The sequence below is a fragment of the Zalophus californianus genome, chromosome X (assembly GCF_009762305.2).
Source record: "Zalophus californianus isolate mZalCal1 chromosome X, mZalCal1.pri.v2, whole genome shotgun sequence".
Taxonomy (NCBI): domain Eukaryota; kingdom Metazoa; phylum Chordata; class Mammalia; order Carnivora; family Otariidae; genus Zalophus; species Zalophus californianus.
Window position 1 is genome coordinate 73,646,896 of NC_045612.1, and position 17,950 is coordinate 73,664,845.

The window sequence follows — 17,950 nt, forward strand, 5'->3', positions numbered from 1 at the left end:
ATAATAATTAAGATTAAACACTAATATTTACAGAGTCCTTACTACGTGCCAGGCCCTGAGCTAAGAACTTTACCCAGATCACATTGGGCAAGACTTAACTTCTCTGTGCTCTGGTGTCCTTATCCATAAAATAGCGATATGATTATATCACTGACAACAGGAGGTTTTTGCAGGTATAAAATGAGATAATAACAACCACCACCAAAGGGTTCTGAGTCATTATTGTGTCCCAGGCATAGGTACTTTTTATATGGTTTATATCACTGAATCTTGACAACAACCCTGTGGGGGTAAGTGCTATGAAATTCCTATTTGACAGATGAGAAAACTAAGGCCCAGAGAGATCGAGTAACTTGCCCCAAATCAGCAGCTAGGAAGTGGTGGGTCAAGGTGCAAATCCAGGCAGTCTAGATCCAGAGTCCTCCAAGTCCACCAAGTTAGAATACTCTTCATTAAACAGGAGAAGTCACCTTGGCCATAGACACAAGAAACATACACCAGGAGTTTTGCAGCATGAACCCTTAGTGTGAAGTAACCTCCCATCGGTGGAGAAAACACTTGACCATCCCACATCTCATGTGGTCCCTATGACAGCCCTGTCCGAAGCAGACCTACTGCACGAATGGGGAAACTGAGGCTACAGAAGGTCAAGTGGTTTCCACTGGACTACGGTGGGGGCCTAGAGCCTGCCTAAATGCCCACAGCCATCCTGTCAATCTGTTCCCATGTTGTCTCCCTAGGCTCTCCCCTCCAAATCCACTCCTACTTGGTGCCAGGCCCCGTGCTAGGCACCAAGGTCTGAAATTGAACAAAAGCCAAACTCTCCTGGAATACCTGACGAGGCCCATACTTCCCAGGGAGGCAGAAGCTAAGACGGGCTGTCCTCTGAAGCACTCTCTGGCCTCTGTTTGGCGGCAAGATCACAGAGAATGAGCTCGAAAGCAATGGCGCTCACAGCTGGTACCGCCTATGGGAAGGAAGTCTGCAGCCCCCCGAGGGCCCTGAGGTGGGAACACTGTGAGGAGGGTTACAGCTGCCGGACCAAAGCTCACCCCTCCACATGCCCAATACCAGCACGGGTCACACCAGCTGGAGGGGTCACGCAAGTGAATCCGGCCAGCCTCCCGCCTGCCCCTAACCACCCACACCTTCTAAATAACAAAATCTAGCTGTCAGGAAAGATCATTATAACGTCTCTTCTTCCCTGATACCACCCAGCACCCTGTTCTCCACCCCTAGTGCTAGAAGGTGCTAATCAGGCAGGCCTGCCGCTGTCAGAGCGACCTCCCCAGTTTCCTCCTGCACACCCTCCCCCAACAGTGCAGCTCTGCTTTAGAGCCTCGATACCCAGCCCTTTGATTTTTCTCTCCTCTCCATCTGTCCACCTTGGTGGGGAGAGGGCAGGCAAGGACCTAGGGACTGTGTGCCCAGGAGTGACTGATCACTGGTGGGTAAAATAAGCAGTCAGGGGCAGAAGGGAGACCCAAGCCCAAGCTCTGGCCTCCTGGCCGGGCACCCGAGAAAGGGAGAAGAGGCATGGCACCGTTGCGAAGGGTGTGGGCGGTGGACGCAGCCTGCCTGGGGCCTGATCCCAGTTCCATCATTCCCTAGCCATGTGACCTTGCGTATGTTCTTCCTTTAGCCTCTCCCTGCCTGTTTCTTCATATGTAAAATGGGGATGAGGATAGTAGTTCTTACCTTACAGAGGTACCATGGGAGCTAAATAAGTTCAAATGTGTCAAGAATTTAGAAGAGTTTACTATGATTATTGTCATTATCATGGTCAAAAATATCACTCGAGGAGGCCAGAAGGATCCCTCCCTACAGGTGGGCGTGGCCAAGGAATGCTTTTTGGGAGGAAGTAGAATCTGAAGGACAGAGAAGTCCAGACCTAAGGCCTAGTGGGCAGCATGTTTGAGCATCGCACAGTCCCGGGTCAGTGAAAAACAGCAAAGAGGCAAGGTGGCAGAAAGTACCCCTAAACAACAATAATAGTGAGAATTCTGTTCATATGATCGGATTCACTACTCACCAACCCCATGAGGTAGGTACATATAGCTGACAGAATGGAGGCTCACAGAGGTTAAGTAATTTGCCCAAAGTCACCCAGTGCTGTTTATCCCAGAGCCCCTGCTCCCCACCATGACACTTTCCTGCCCCAAGCTCCGTGCACACAACTCAGCACGCCTTTGGCTTCATCTCTATTCTGGCCCCTTTCCCACACGCCCCTCTTTGCTTTTCCCATTTAGAAAGGCCTGCTCAGATGGGGGGCTGCTCAGGCCAGATGCCTGGGGCCAAGCACTTCCCAAGCTGCCTGCTTGTAGCCCCAGCCTGACTTGACCTTGGCCTGGAGCAGAAAAGCTGGCTGCAAGTGCGTGTCTCACACCTCAGACAGGCCAGCCTTTGGCCAGCCCAGATAAAGGACAGGAAATCCTTGGCCACCTCCCCTGGAGATTGCTCCCTCTACCATGGGAACAGAGTTGCAGCCTGGGCAGAGGTTCCTCTGTGGTGAGGAAGCTGCCGAGTCAGCCCCAGCTGCCTTGGCTGCCGGGTGTGGTTTGGGGGAAATAGGCAGGGCTGAGCATCAGGAGACTTAGGCTCCAAATCCTCCCTCCCTCGGAGACCAGGCCCTTCCCCTATCTGGGCCCCAGGTGGGCATCAGCAAGGATCACACTGCTTATCTTACCAGGCTGCCCTGAGAACAGAATGGAATCGTGGAAGTGAAAGTGCCTTGGAAATGGAAAGAAATAGGAAGACTCATCGTGGTCATCATCGTCAACTGCAGGGGAGGAATGGCTGAGTTGGTGTTTCTCCCCATCTGATTCACCCTCCTAGGCCCCACTGTGGGCATGGCTCATACTCATTTCCGGCTTTGATGCTCCTCAAAATATCCCCTTCCCCTACCACCTCCACCAGCTCAAGGGAAGAAAGCAAGTGGCAGGAAAACAGGATATACTGGCAGCCCCCACAGAGTACACTGCAGTCAACTCATCAAAAGTGAGCACCTCCTCTCACCAGACTTGCCCTCTGCTATGAGGGCCCCAAGAAGAAGGCCCTCGCCTCCAAGGGCTCCCCAGTCATGAGAGCTGGCTGGGCCTGACCAACAAACAAATCAAAGAGTTGCATGAGGTGTTTGGACCCAGGAGTCTGGGGGTTCAAAAGGCACCTGCTGGAATCACCAGGAAAAGATAATGGAGAAGTCTTGTAGAAAAGTTCAGGCTAGGGGCTCCTGGGTGGCTCGGTCGGTTAAGCGTCTCCCTTCAGCTCAGGTCATGATCCCGGGGTCCTGGGATCGAGCCCCGCATCAAGCTCCCTGCTCAGCGGGAAGCCTGCTTCTCCCGCTCCCTCTCCCTCTGCCTGCCACTCCCCCTGCTCGTGCTCTCCCTCCCTCCTTCTCTCTCTCTCAAATAAATAAATAAAATGTTAAAAAGAAAGAAAAGTTCAGGCTAGAAATAAACAGAGGAGAGTGAGGGACTTCCAGAGCCCCATTTCCCATTCCCAGGGCCACCAATAGCAGCATGTGCAAAAGACAGTAATGACGCTGGGAAGGGGACTGGTCCCAGGTCCCTTGAGAAGTACTTGGAGGAACTGAGGCTGTTTGGTGTACAGAAGAAGCAGAGGGACTTGGGTTCTGTCCTCAGACCTCTGGGAATCAGAGAGAACAGACACTGGCTAGGTGGTCCCAGGGGGCAGAGCTGGGACCCAGGGTTGTAGAAGCCATGGGGATATGGCGTTCAGTTCAACATAAACAAATGCTTTTGGACGTCCCAGGAATGAAAGCAACTGCTTTGAAACGTTGTGCTCGGGTACTGAAGATGGGGGCACAAGAGCTACGCAAATACCTGGTGGGAAGATCTCGGTTCACAAGGAGAGTTGGACCGAGTGTCCTCTAAAGGCCCTTCTCCCCGGAGCTCTGTCTGCTTCCTACCTCTGGGGTATTGTGGGAGAAAGCATAAAGGTGACTGGGGCTGGCTGAGCCCTTGGCCACTTCCCACAGAGACCTGGGATCCCAAGAGCACCTCGGGCCGCTACTACCCAGGGAGAGCAGGTGACTCATTAACTTGTGGCTGAATGGGTCAGAGGGTGGCCACTTGGGACACACACAAACATGGGGAGGGGGCTGGAGAGCAAACTGCACAAAAGCCCATGGCTCAAGGAAAACCCAAGCTGTGGCAGTTCAAGGCCTGGTCAGCCCAAACTGACCAGCCAACGGGCGAAACTTAGTGACTGGGCCTGGCAGAATTTAAAGCCAACTGACCTTTGCCTTGTGGACAAGCAAAAGGCTTTGGCTGGGAATGCTTAATCTTTGGCTGGACTGGAACCTGAGAGACCACCGAGTGCACGCCATCTGCCCTGCCAGTTTTAAAAATTGTGGAAACTGAGGCCCAGAGAAAGCAAATGTCACTCATGTAGAAGCAGCTACAGAGAGGCACAACCAGAAGCCAGGCTTCCTGACTCTATCCCTAAATGTTGGTTCCTTCTCTTCTCATTGAAATTGCAGAAAACCGCTTGGGGTCCAGAGCTTTCCCAATGGGACCTGGCCTGACCTGTCCCAATCTCCACTGCTTGTCAAGATACAGGCTCTTGCAGGAGGCCTCAGCCTTACAGCAGCACCTTACAGTGTGGCTCACGGCCCAGGACCCTGCCTAGTGTGGAGGAGGGACCCACAGCTGTACTGAAAACGGACACACACGCAGGCCTACTAATGGCAGATCCTTTGGTTGGGTATTTCTCGCTCTTTCAAACTGACCTTAGAGGGGGTCAAGTGCTCCTGGAAACACCCCCAGCCCCTTCTGACTCTGATTCCCCCTTACCCCACTGCCCATCTGAATCCCTAGCAACCCAACTCCCTGACCCTCTCAGTAACCACCCAAACGAACGTGTGTCCTTCAGCAATGTGAGGAACAGCTTCCGTCTGCCCAAACGAAGACACAGGGGCAGATGTTTAGTTGGCCCTGGAAGTTCCCGCGAAGGAATGTTTGTTAGTGTCCCCTTGGGGCAGGCGAGGGTTAAGATGGGACCCCCTTAAGGCCTGCAGTGAACAGGGAGTTAGTTAATGGCCATCCCCCAGAGGTGACTTTTCAAGGTGGTTATTATGTGGCTCAATCATTAACCAAGCAGTGGCAGGACCCCAGGCTTGTTGGAGAGGAGCCACTCCTTTCCCAAGGACAGCCCAAGAGCAGGAGGCTGCAGCCAGGGAGAGCACTCATGGGGTCTCGCCGTCCTCTCACAGCCTGCTCTGGAGCAGTGGGAAGGGAGGCCTGGATGAGGGAAGCTCTCCCTCAGCTCCACACGGGGGTGGAGGAGGGCTGGCCCGGATGTGGAGGAAGTCAGCACACCCTTACTGAGGCAGAGGGAAAAGGGAGACAGTGAGGGTTTTATCATGAATGAGAGAGGAAGCTCCAAGCTGGGCCTTGGTGATTAGATGACAAGCTGGGAAAGACGCTCATCCTGAATGCATCCTGTTTTGCTCCAAAGTGGCCTCAGGGGCCAGGGGAGGGGCCAGGAGGAGAGGAGCCTCCCAGGAATTCTCCCAGGCCTGCTGACCTCAAACTCCTGGGTGGCCCTGGAACTGGGGAGGCAAGTGGGAGAGGTTACCCCATTTACTGCTAGAGGAGCAAGGCACAAAGTTTCTTGTGCCTCTGGAGCGGCAGTCCCAGAGACTGTGGCTAATGCTGTAAAATGAGGGGCCGGGGCTCCCTAATCGCTCCAGCTCTGACTTTGCCTGGGCCTCTCTTCAGAGGTTCAGCTCAAATGTCACTGCCTCGCCTCTGTCAGTCATCTTCCCCTTAGTCAAAAGCAACAGCTCCCTAGTCAGGCCTCCCCGGGCAAAACAGCCCCCTCGACAATTGGAAATATGAACACTGTCAGGATATCTGATGATATTCAGGGGCTCTTCTAGGTGTGCTAATGGTACAGTAGCTATTTTTTACGAATCCTTATCTTTATATATATATATATATATATATATATATGTAAAGAAAGAGAGAGAGAGAGAAAACTACTTATAGATAAATTGGTAAGATGTCTGGGATTTGTTTCAAAACAACAAGAAAGAAGGTGAAGTAGATGGAAGTGTTAATAGGCAGGATTATAGCCATGGGCTGTTGCAGTTCCGTGATGAGTACAGAGGGCCTAATTACACTAATCGTCTCTACTTTTACATATGTTTGAAAGTCTTCATAATCATTTTTTTTAAAAGTCCTCACGGAGGTAAAGACTTAGTATGCCATGCATTATTTATGCCAGGAACCCCCAAACTAGATTCCCTGAAGATGGGGGTTACACTCTGTGTCCTCCACAAGACCTAGCCAAGCCTGAACTTAATGACTAACAATTTGTACAGTACTTGGTAGTTTACAAAGCACTTAGCCATGGATCCCCTCGTTTAATCCAGTGAAGTGGAAACAGTGAGGAGAAACTAAGAGTCCGAGAGGTCACAGGTGGAGCAGCGGGGCCTGGATTTAAACCCCCCATATGTCCAGCTCCCAGTCCCCTGCCCTTTGCCCCACACCACCCTGGATTCCTGAGGAACTTAACATCCGGTTACCTGTACCAGTAACCTGAGGGTCAGAGTAAACAGGGACAGCAATCGGCGACATGTGAGCTCCCAAAGTGGAGGGTTGGGCAAGAGCAGACTCAACACACAAACACAGCATTTCAGACCTGTGACAGACTGATTCGAGGACTATTAGTACCCCCTCGTCACATACACACAAACCAAGAACGCGCGCGGGTCACAGATGAAAAGAGCCTTAATAAACACGGGACAGCAACAGCTGTGTGCCCAGGCCTGTGCTCAACTACTTTGCTTAGGGTTGCAGGATGGGGGAGCTCACACTTCCCATCCTAGAGCCCTTGTATTTTTGAGATCGTTTATCTCTATTTTATCTGATAATAGCCTCCCAAAGGCCCAGGGCCAAGGCACTTGATCTTACCCAAACTTGAAGCCCAAAGAAAAAGTTCTATTTTATTCAAGCCAGAGGCAATTCCTTCTTCCAGCCAAAGACCCCTTGCCCCACCTTCTCCAAAAAGGTGAGGGCACAGGCTGCTTTTGTTAAGCCTGCCATCCACGGAACCTGAACGTTCTGTGGCCGGAACAGAGAACTCCGAGAGGGTCCTAAGCAGAAAAGCGCCAGCAGCTGCAACAGCATCCAGATTCCTTCCTCTCCTCCCTTTGGAACCTTCTTGCTTTTGTGTTGCTGCAGGTATCCCTGTAGCTGGCTCCAGGGGTTCTCTGCTCCCTCTCCAATCCCTAGCCCTAAGGGCAGAATTTTAAAACTTCAGAATGGCAGAAAGGGTCAAAGTTCAGGCCTCTTTGTGCCACTTTCTTGGCTCCTGTGCTCAAACTCAGGAGGTGTGCTTTACTAAGGAAGGCCCTTCCATCCACCCTGCACAACTCTGCCCCAACTCCCCAGCACTCACACAAGCTACACAGCCCCTTTGTGCACCTTCTGCCGCTCTTCTTGCTCTAAACACATCCAGGTATCTCTCAACCGCGTCTCCTCTCCCGAGGGGGGAGGTGAGCTGCGGATGCACCAGGAGGTTTAGCATACTTCTGTAAGAGTTGCTTAAGAGGTGGACAGAAGGCCAGAGAAGACGGGAAACGGGATTCTGTCCATGTGGTGTTTTCTAGCCCTAATGACAGAGGTCCAGGGAACAGAAATTCCAAACCCCAAATCCAGAACAAAATTGGACAGAGGTCATACGCCGGAAATGAGGACCAAACCCAGAATGTCCAGTGACACGGTAGCTGTAGCTTTAGGGCGAACGAATCCCCAACCCCCAACACCCTCATTCCTGTCACCCTCTTACCCGGTTGCTCCATCAACCATTCATAAACCACCTGCAGCCGTGCCTCTTTCTCTGTGCCCTTGGGCTGGCTGCCTTCCCATCCCCAGAGAGAAATTGTCTCTCCTTTATTCCTGGCAGATGGAAGTGAGGGGAAAACTCAGAGAGCGAGAGCAATAAGAAAAGATGGTGGGTGGAGACAGCAACCCTTAGAGTGGGGGGGGGGACAGGTCCCACAGTAGGAGTCCGGGTTTGAAAATAGCCCTGGGTGTGATTCATCACCCTCTCCTCCTACGTGGGCAGACCTCGGGGCTCCAAGGGGGACAGAGGCAAGCCAGGCTTCTCCAGCCCAACCTCTGGGGTCCCAGGCTCTGAGTTGGCCCCACTCCTCCCCACCTTCAGTCTGGCTGCTGCCCTGCTCACCCTTCCCGCCACTACTAGTTTTCCAGCTTGCTTGGCGGCATAATCACCACAAAGCTTTCCATCTGCATAGCTTCTGTCGCCCCAAGGATCTCAAAGACAACCTTTTACCTGCCAGGGAGGAGCCTGAACCCGCATGACAAGTCAAAATGTCATGGAAGAGACGGGCCCTTTAGATACTGAAATCCAGCCCAGCACCTGAAGTTGAGCACAGCTGAAAGTGCACAAGTGCAGTTGAAAACACTGTGGCCCGCAGAAGTAGCATGACTCACGTGTAAGGTCACATGAATTAGCGGCTGAACCCCAGTTTCCTGAGTCCTAAATCAGTGCTCCACTTTAAAGAGTCTTGGGAGAAGAGAAATGGAGAGAGCCCCAGACTACCTAATTTGGAAGTCCCAAAAAAATGTCCACTAAAAGGAAACCTTTCCTCAGAGCTTCTGTAATCCAAACCCATTTGGGACTTCAATGGGGCAACTGAGCCCTGAAAGATGCGACTTATCCAAAGGTTTTCACTTGATCCCCACAGCTACCGTAATACCAGGAAAGTCCGGAGCGTTTCTCAGAAGAGAGGACAAGACAATGGCCAAGGGGAAAGCCCATAGGGCCCGACCGGGGATTCCTGGAAATGCCCTCAAAAGCAGAGGAAGGAAAAGGGTAGGCGAGGTGGCACCGAGCCCGAAGGGCCGCCACCCCTGCCCAGTACCAGTCCCCCTCCAAAGCCCCAGAGCTCTGGCTCCAGAATTCCGGCCAAGCCCGGGATAACGGGCGGAAAGCCTTCTTCTACCACCCGACTCGCGGGGCTTCCCTGGGGAGAAGCGCTGCCAGCGGGCTCAGGGAGTCCCCCAATTTCGGCGACTCCGACCCCAAAGCCCCGGGGGCGAAGGTGGCTCGGCTTGCGTCCTCTGCGTCTCCTGCGTGCGCTGCCCGGCCGAACCGCTAAGAGCGGGGGCGGGCCAGAGCGCGCCGGGGACTAGGCCGGGCCAGGGGGCCCAGGGGGCCCAGGAGGCCCCGTTGGTCCGGATTTTTGCCTGACGTCGCCCCAACTCCTACCTGGAGCCCGCGTCCACCACTTGGGGTTCGAGACCCTGACACGGCGGCCAGTGGGCAGGAGGTGAGTGCAGGAAGGACTGCTCCCGTCCGGGGCACGCGCGGAGCCTGGGGTCGGGCGTGGGTAAGGGTGCCAGCGAGAGGAGCAGCTGCCGCGGCTGCTTAGCTGTTGTCAACCCGAGGCCACTTTCGGCGCAGGTGGGGAGGGAACGGGCGGCGAGTTGGGCGGTAGGGACGCCCCGCCCACCTACAGGACCCTCGACCAATGAGGGCGCAGTCCGGCCCACCGGACTCCCCAGAAAGTCGCCCAAATTGTGGTGGGCGGGGCCCTGCCGCCTAGCTGCTCCAATATCCGCGCGGCTGACTCTTGCTCAGGTCACACCGCTGGTGGGGAGGGGGTAGGCGGGGAGAAGTCACCGCCGGAGCGCGCGGCGGAGGGTGAAGGAGCGAGCAGCCGGCCAGGCGCATAGACTATTTATTGGGCTCTGAATGTGCCTGGCACCGTATGGGGGGTTTAAATACATGCGCCATGTGCACGTGAAGGTTCAGTGGCTTGCTGCGGGTAATTTACGGGGAGTTCAGAAGACAACTTCAGTGAGATCGCCGGTTAGTGGGGACAACCAAGAGACGATCTTGGACATAAACAATTTGAGCAGGAAGTTGCCATTCCCACCTTGCTCAAGCCCCAGCATTGTGCAACTTCCCCACTACCCCCAGCTCTCTGCCTCAAGTCCAAACTCTACCTCCGCGGAGAACTTCATGGAAAACTTGGGGCATATGCATTAATCATGACAGGCAAGGGCTCCCAAGAGTGTGACGTCAGAAAGGTGGCTTAAATTCTATAAGAAACAGAGTGTTAAGATTTGATTTCTCTCTTGCCTTTCCTCACAAGGGTCCAATACAAGTTCACAACCATGACTTCACTGTTGAATTGAGGACTCCTATTAGCGGGGACTGGGAGTACTCGAGACGACCTGCCATCCAACCGCCATCTTCCACAGTTACAGATACAGAAACTGAGAAGAGATGACTCACTCAAGCTAACCCACCAGATCCATGGCAGGGATAATACCTGCACGTGGGTTATTTTCTCCATACCTAACAGATGGGAGAAATGAAGCTGAAGTTCCTGGAAAGCATGGGCCACATCCATCTAATTTGTTTGCTAGAGTACCCAACACAGGCGAGAGCAAAAATTCATGTTTATTAGGACAACAACTTTGTTAAGGTCACCCAGACAATGGCAAAGACAGACAGAGCCCCAGGTGTCCCCCTCCTGTCTGGTCTTCAGACAAACTGTAATTCTCCCACCTTCCTTCCCTGCTGGCCCTGATGAGAATCAGAGGAGAAATGCTGAAGCAAGGCTACCCCCCAGGGTGCACCCCTCCTTTCCTCTCAGTGGCAAGACGGAAGGGAACTGGCACTTTGTTCAAGATGAACCATGTCCCTGTGGGTCTTGGATGTAGACGAGACCTGCAGATGAGACTCCAGAACTCACTTCTGGAAACAAAATCCTACCCAGTGTCAGGAACCCCTGTAATGGGTGGGGAGGTAGATGACCTCCTTCCTGAGGCTGGGCTGTTATATTTGTAAGCATCCCTAAGGTCCTGAGTTGGGGCCAAATTTATCTTGCTTTTGGAAAATGCTAAAAGGGTATAAAAGTGTGGGTCCTGCAATATCCTTGTAGCTTCTCTAAGGGGAGGAAGCCATGTCAGAGCCGATTCCATTCACCACATGGCACCAAGCACAGTGCCCACGGTAGTTTCTCAGTAATGCTGAAAGATAATCAAGGGACAACCATGAAGAAATTGCAGTCATATAAATAATGACCAAACCCCACTAACCTTTTAGTAGATACATTTAACTGACTCAGAGATGATGGATTCTGAGACACCCGGTTCTTTAAAAAAAAAAAAGTAATCAAACCAGACAACTAAAAAAGGGAAAACTACAGAAAGTACAAAAACTACAAAAGAGCATAGCGCCTGGCATAGAGTAGGTACTCAATAAAAACATCTTTTGAATGACTAAGTGAACACAATAGTCAGGAAAAGCCACAATCCTAATATTTGCCATGCACATTGTGACATTTTTTAAAATGGCCAAGCCAAAAAAAATAATAATAAAATAAAATAGCCCAAGCAATGTCCAGGCTATTGCTTTGGGTCTTTCTTGATCTCCTTCTCTTAACCCATGAGCTTTAGAAAGCCAAGAACTCAGCCTCTTTAGAAGGAGATAGCTCGTTTCCTTCAATCCTTGCTCCCTGATCTACACCCCCCAGGCCCTGACCTAAGTCAGAGTAATTGTGCCTGGAACAGATGAGGAAATGGTACCTTTTCACAGTCTCCTTTCTGGGCTGCATCTCGAGTGGCTCTGGTGATAACTGGAGCCCGTAGGTTCTGGGTGTCCCTTTTCCCATGAGCCCCCACTATTGCCTGTGTGTCCTACAGTGCTGTTACCGGTGCTACCCGAGATGCCAGCTCGGCCATTAAGGGGGGAAACGTAGAGTGCATGAGAGCAGGCTGAGGGCAGGTGGAAAAGCCTTGGGGTGCACGTATGCATTTCTATGCCCTAGACATGGGGCTTCCCTCTGCCACTACCAAAGCCCAGTTGGGTCATACAAAGAGCAGTATGATGGATTCTGGAGCCAGACAGCCCAAGCACAAAGCCCAACTCTGCTACTTACTAGCCGTGTGACCTTGGGCAAATTACTTTCCACCTTTCTGTGCCTCAGTTTCCTCACCTGTAAAGTGCGGATCATCACAGTCCTGACCTTATATGGCTGTTAGGTAGATCCACTGGGCTAAATAGCACTTAGAATGGTGGCTAGCTCACAGTACATGCTCCTAAGTGTTAGATATGGTGACAGAGGCACTGGGCAATGAAGTAAAAGACTTGGGTACTACTCCAGTTCTACCACTTTCTGGCTGTGTCACCGAGGGGAAGGCATTGTGCCACTCCAAGCATCAGCGTCTTCACCTGTGAAATGAGGATAGAGCATAATCCCTAGCAGGCAAGATTAAGACAGTGGATGTGAGGGTGTACTGTAAAGGGTGGTGGCAGGTGATGGGATGGCCAAGCAAGGTGTTGGACAGCTCAGCTTCTTTCCAAGGCCAATCAGCTCTTTTCTTCTAGGAGGTGGCAGAGAGAAACTCCAGATGCTGTTACTGTGAGCCACACTCCAAGACACTTGGGTCCCAATAAGTGCCTATCTGGACTTCTGACGGCCCCCACAGCTCTCCCTGTCTAGGAATGGGGATTCTTCAGACTGTTGCAGGCAGACCCATAGCCCCACTCTGGAACGGCTGAGGGTAACGAAACAGGTGCTTCCACTACTCTTTTTCCGTGGAGCGAAAGGATCAGCAGCAAATAATCCCAGAGAACCCAGCTGAGAAGAGAGAACCACGAGAGGGAAATGAATTACACTTGGACCAGCCCTGCGCAGCACATGACCACGGATGCCCTCATACTCACACACATGTTCCCGCATACCTCATCGAGAGCCCACCAGTCAAGCCTAGGACGGGAAAGGCCTGCTTTTCGAAGGTTCAGGGGCCCCCACCCAGTTTCATGAAAGGGGGCTACTGATCAGATCCCCACAACATGAGACAGTTACAGCTCATTAAAAAAAAAAAAAAAGCCTCAGGAGCCATCCCACAGCAGGGGAGCTTGCGCTAAGAAGGGCAGCCAGAACAGGACCAATGTAGGAAGAAAGGGATTTGGTAGTAGGAGGGGTTTGAAAAGGTCAGGGGCAACAGGCACCTCACCGTGCGTTGCTGAGTGGGAGTGGGGGACGGAGCTAAGCCCCGGGAGGAGCACAAAGACCACCTCTCAGCCCAAAGCCCAGGAGACCACTATGGCTGTGCCTACCCCACACCCGAGAGTACCCTGAAAGCGGGGCGGGGGGGCTCTGTGCTGGGCTGGGAGCCCTGGGCTGGCTGTGAGGAAAGCTGGAGTACTGGCTGAGCCAGGCACAGGCCAGGGGAGTTTCAGGGATCGCTTACTCTCCCAGGACACCCTCCTCCCCAGCTCCAAGCTAGGACACAGATGCATCTATTCCCTCTCACCTGCCTCCTGGAACTATTGAAAGGAATGTTTGGGGCAGCTCATGATGAACCTCCAGGCACCTGGACTAGGCAGCTGGAGAGGGAGAACCCAGGCCCCCTCAGTCTCTGCCTCCCACTCTTCCCCAGACACCCAAGAGCCTGCCCCCATCTCTCCAACAGATAGCAGGCAAACTGTCAGCTGCTGGAGAGCCGGCCCCCAGCATCCGCACAACAGACTCACTGAGCCATGACAGTGTGGCGGGCCCCATTTCACACCCAGGTTGGGCCCCTGGCCTGGCTTTACTGGCCAGTCTCAAAGGGGCCAGAGGTTTTCAGCTGCAGGCAAAGGGAGCACCCCCTCCATTCCCTCGAGAAGGTCTGCCTGCCTCAGCTCGAACAAAGCAAGGGGCTGAGCCCTTGGTGAACCTGGCACAGACACCCAGAGCAGGATGTCCACTCCCACTCTCCCGCCCCATTCGTGCCCTTCCAGAGGATAGTCACGGTGTGGTGAGATGAGCGAAAGCAAGTCAACTTCTAACACAAAACCCTCGCCCTGCCCCACTCCACCCCCATGCACAGCTACAAGCAGCTGAGACCAGAGGAACCATCCCTGTGCCCCCCAACAATGTTCCCCTCTGCCTGACTTAGTTTCAGTCCTTGAGCTCGCTCCTTCCTGGCCAGGCTCAGTTTCCTCATCTGGAAAAACAGAGCTGGATCCTGCGTTCTTGGATACCTCCTTTTCTTTTCTTTTCTTTTTTTTTTTTTTTGAGAGAGAGGGAGGGGCAGAGGGCCCAGAGCCCAACGAGGGGCTCAATCTCACAACCCTGAGATCATGATCTGAGCGAAATCAACAGTCGGATGCTTAACCGGCTGATCCACCCAGACACCCCTGGTACCTTCTTTCCATTACATTCTCTGCTTCTGTGAGCTTCTCTGTGTGTTCGTTCCTGTGGGGGTGAGGCTCCTAGAAACCCAACATTCCTGGAGCTTCTGCAGAGGAAGGGAGTACTTGGGGGTGTAAGAGTCCTCTGAGGATGAGGAGAAAGAGCAGAGGAAAGTGAGAAAAAGGAAGGAGGAAGGCTGAGGTCAAAGGCAGAGAAAGAGGCGGGGCAGGTGCTGAGGCCAAACCAGCCTAGAAGTTTAGAGACCTGGCCCCTGCCTCCAGCGCTGCCTCCAGCTCACCCAGTGGCAAAGGACACACAGAGCCTCTGAACAGAGCTCAGGATCCCGCCCCCTTGCCTGGGACCTTTCCACTTGTCCCTCAAGGGAAGCAGCTCCTGGGACAAAACAGAAAGGGTGAGGAGGAGATGGAGGAGGAAGAAAGAGTGGGCTCTTCCTTCCCACCCAACAGGCTGCCCCGTCAGTCCACTATGGTCTGACCTCATGCTGCAACCAGATACAGCGCCCGCGAAGTTGGAGGGCTGCGGGTGGGAGGTGGGAGCGGGGGATGCGCTTTCACGGGCCTGCCCAGAGTCTGGCCCAGTCCAACCCTAAGATTATGGGTCTCTAGGGCTTGGTATTCTCAGTTCAAGCAGACAGAACCATGCCCTGGCCACCCACCCTGTCTATTTCCCCTGAAGAATAGTCCGCAGAGGCCCCTGGGTGACATCAGAGAGGGCACAGGATGTGTAGTGACGCTTGAGGGCCACTCAACGAAGGGTCTGGGCTCTTGAAGCCCCTCTCAGTGTGCCCTTCTCCAAACATAGCTACCCCCTCCACACCCCTCCACACACCCCTCCACACACCCCTCCACACACACACACACACACACACACACACACACACACACACATTCTCACTAAATAAAAATTCTGAGCTGATCTTCAGCCAGGGCCCTGGTTTCCCTATACATATGTATCAACCCATCAGTCAACATGGGCACCCAGGCACTGGGTGTGGGGCGGGGGGCTGGAGCAGAGAACAAGGCAGGTAGGCCCAACAGCCAGGGCCTCTGCCTGATGGAACTCCCATGCCAGTGGAAGAGTCAACAGTAGCCCCCAGATAGAGAAGACCCAACCCAGGCAGGTGTGCAGCCAGATCAGGTCCCAGAGGACAGGGAGACAGGGGACAGCAAGGCCCCCAGGTTTGGACACTTGATATCTCTGGATCAACGGACCCCCAGGAAACACCAGGGAAGTGACTCCTGGATCAGGGGCCAGGACACTGCAACTCTGGCTTCTACCCCCGTTTTACCACTGAGGAGCTATGTGACCTGGCTGAGAGTCTTGCCCTCTCTGGGCCTCGGGGTCCACATATGTACAATCAGAGAGTCTGTTCTGAGGATTTCTGGGGGCCCTGTCCTTTAAGTGTGTTCGTGTTCTATGACAAACCCACGTTGAGAAACCCAACCCAGTTTGCTACGTCCTCCCTGCCATTCGGGCAGGAGCAAGGGAGAACTTACTGGGGAAAAGGAAGTGGCCCAGCCCGGAAATTTTTTTAAGCACTCCGAGAAATATATACTTTTTTCAAAGTACCGGGTAGTCTGGGAGACCCGCTAGAGTGGAAACAGGCCTTGGGATGGAGCTTTTAGGCAATTCAAAGTGACTAAAAACATGCTGCTAGGGTGGCTGGGCCATGTCAGGCAACTGGGGACCGAGTGAGGCAGTAAGGGTCTCCTGGAGCGACAGGGGCTGTGTGGAGCTACTGGCTAGGTAGTAAGACCCAAGGATACAGAGACAAAAAGAGGGATAGAAGGACAGATGGTGGGATGAAGTCAAAACATAAGCGGAGGGCCAGACATAGAGCGGGACAGGAAGACAGATGGGAGGGTGGAAGTGTGAGGCCAGAGGCAGGGACAAAGAAACTGCTGGAGCACTAGGGGGTAAGGGACATACTGTTTGTTAAACGCCTACTATGTGTTAACAACCAAAATGTCGCTCTTTTTTGAGTGGAGGATGAAGGCAGAGGGAGAGAGGCAGGGACGGACGAAGCCAGAGGGACAGCTGAGATGAAAGGATGCGGGCGCCTCGAGAAAGCCCACGAGCTGGCTAAGAATTAGAAGAAAGCAGGAGTGCGGGGATGGAAGGTCTGAAAAAAGGAGAGCGCCAGCCAGGGGTGGGATCAAAACGGAGAGAGGACTAGTAGATGAAAGCGGGACTGGAAGCAAAGATGCGGAGGCGAGGGGGGCTCAAGTTTTGTCTAGCCAGCCGGCAGCGCCGACGCTCCCAGCGACGTGCGAGCCTAAGCCCTGACCTCCCACCGGGGTCCGCCCAGCTCCATTCACCTGGCTTCCAGCGCGGCAGGTCCCACCGAGCGCCCTTCACACCCCGCGGCTTCCACGGCACCCACGTCCGGGGCTTTGGGAGCCGCAAGGCTGGCCCCCCACCCGGCGCTTCAGCCATGAGTCCACCGGCGACTCCCAAGCGGAGCGCTGGCGCCTCGGGTGGTCGTACCGGGCCTGAGCCGCTGGCGGGGACGGCGCCCAGGGAGGGAGGGGCTGAGGGAACGACGGCCCCGGTTGCCCCGCCCCCAGAAAAGTTCCACGCCCCCACCTTGAGCAGGAAGCCCCCCTTCTTTATCCTACGCTGGCCTCAAGTCATTTCTTTAGCTGGGCTCCTCTGCCTCGCCCCTCGCCAATGCACCTCCTCTACTGGGTTGCCGTGACCCTCCGGCCTTTTGCATACTGGCCCCCTGTATGAGGGGTGTCTCACCACCGATCCCACTCCTCTTTTGCTGTCCTATGCCAGTGCGAGATAGTGAGGGTCAGCCCCTCCACCTCCCGTCTCCCCCAGATCTCGTCGCCAGGTCAGCCCCTCCACGTCCGGTCTCCCCCAAACCTCGCCAACCACGTTACATGGCAGGAGCCCGTGTGCCACAGCCAGCTGGAGTGGGGAACAGCGGCTCCAGCCCACTTGGTGGACTGACTCACTCACTCCCTCAGCCTCCTCCACGCCCTGCTTCTTACCACCCTCCCAGCCCCATGTTCTGTCTGTCTGACCAGAGCAACAGGACTCTGGCTTCCAAAGAGGACGCCTTGAAGTCCTTCTAGCACCGAGAATATCCGGGACCTTAGGAGCAGAAGCGTTCCTTTCTTATAGACTCTCTTACATTAGAGAAGCAAAACTGAGGCCCAAGAATGCAAATGGCCTGGTGATCATCTCAGTGGGACAATTATCTCTGTTGCAGTGCTGTCGTGAGGCTCCATCGCAGCTCAGCATGGTGCCTGGCACAGCGTGCAGTCTCCATAAAGAAAGATTAACTTCTGGGGCACCTGGCTGGCTCATTCGTTGGGCATCTGCCTTCGGCTCCAGTAGTGGTCCCGGGGTCCTGGGATCGAGCCCCGCATCGGACTCCCTACTCGGCGGGAAGCCTGCTTCTCCCTCTCCCACTCCCCCTGCTTGTGTTCCCTCTCTCGCTGTGTCTCTGCCAAATAAATAAAACCTTAAAAAAAAAAAAAGAAAGAAAGATTAACTTCTATTCGCAAAGATATCAGCACTGAGGATCTGCCACGAAGAAAGCCTGGACCAGGACGCTAAATTACATGACTTTCCCTGACCCCTAACCTCCACCCACGGCAAGCAAACTTGCATGCCCTGATTTGGGGATGGTGGGGAGTTCTGTCCGCCTTTGTTTACAGTGGAGGAAAGGCAGAAAGTTGTCAGCTTTCAGACCTGGGTACTTCCACTCCGCTTCTGGTGGTGGCCAGT

At 53.8% G+C, this 17,950-nt stretch overlaps 1 protein-coding gene across 7 annotated transcripts in view; it reads right to left on the reverse strand.

Annotated features, from left to right (window-relative positions):
• The window catches only part of STARD8 (StAR related lipid transfer domain containing 8), a 40,762-nt gene extending 24,082 nt beyond the window's left edge, over nt 1–16,680 (reverse strand). For 6 of the 7 annotated variants that reach the window (XR_003522695.2, XR_003522694.2, XM_027608911.2 and 3 more), the window contains exon 1: nt 16,528–16,680. Coding sequence is in view for 4 of the 7 variants with exons in the window: in XM_027608911.2 (XP_027464712.2) it covers nt 16,528–16,645 (118 nt within the window). In the remaining 3 variants the exon portion in view is untranslated. Of the gene's footprint in view, nt 1–9,261; nt 9,437–16,527 lie in introns of those variants that run through there. The other variant, XM_027608913.2, reaches the window with a different exon arrangement.
• Between the last annotated feature and the right edge of the window lie 1,270 nt (nt 16,681–17,950).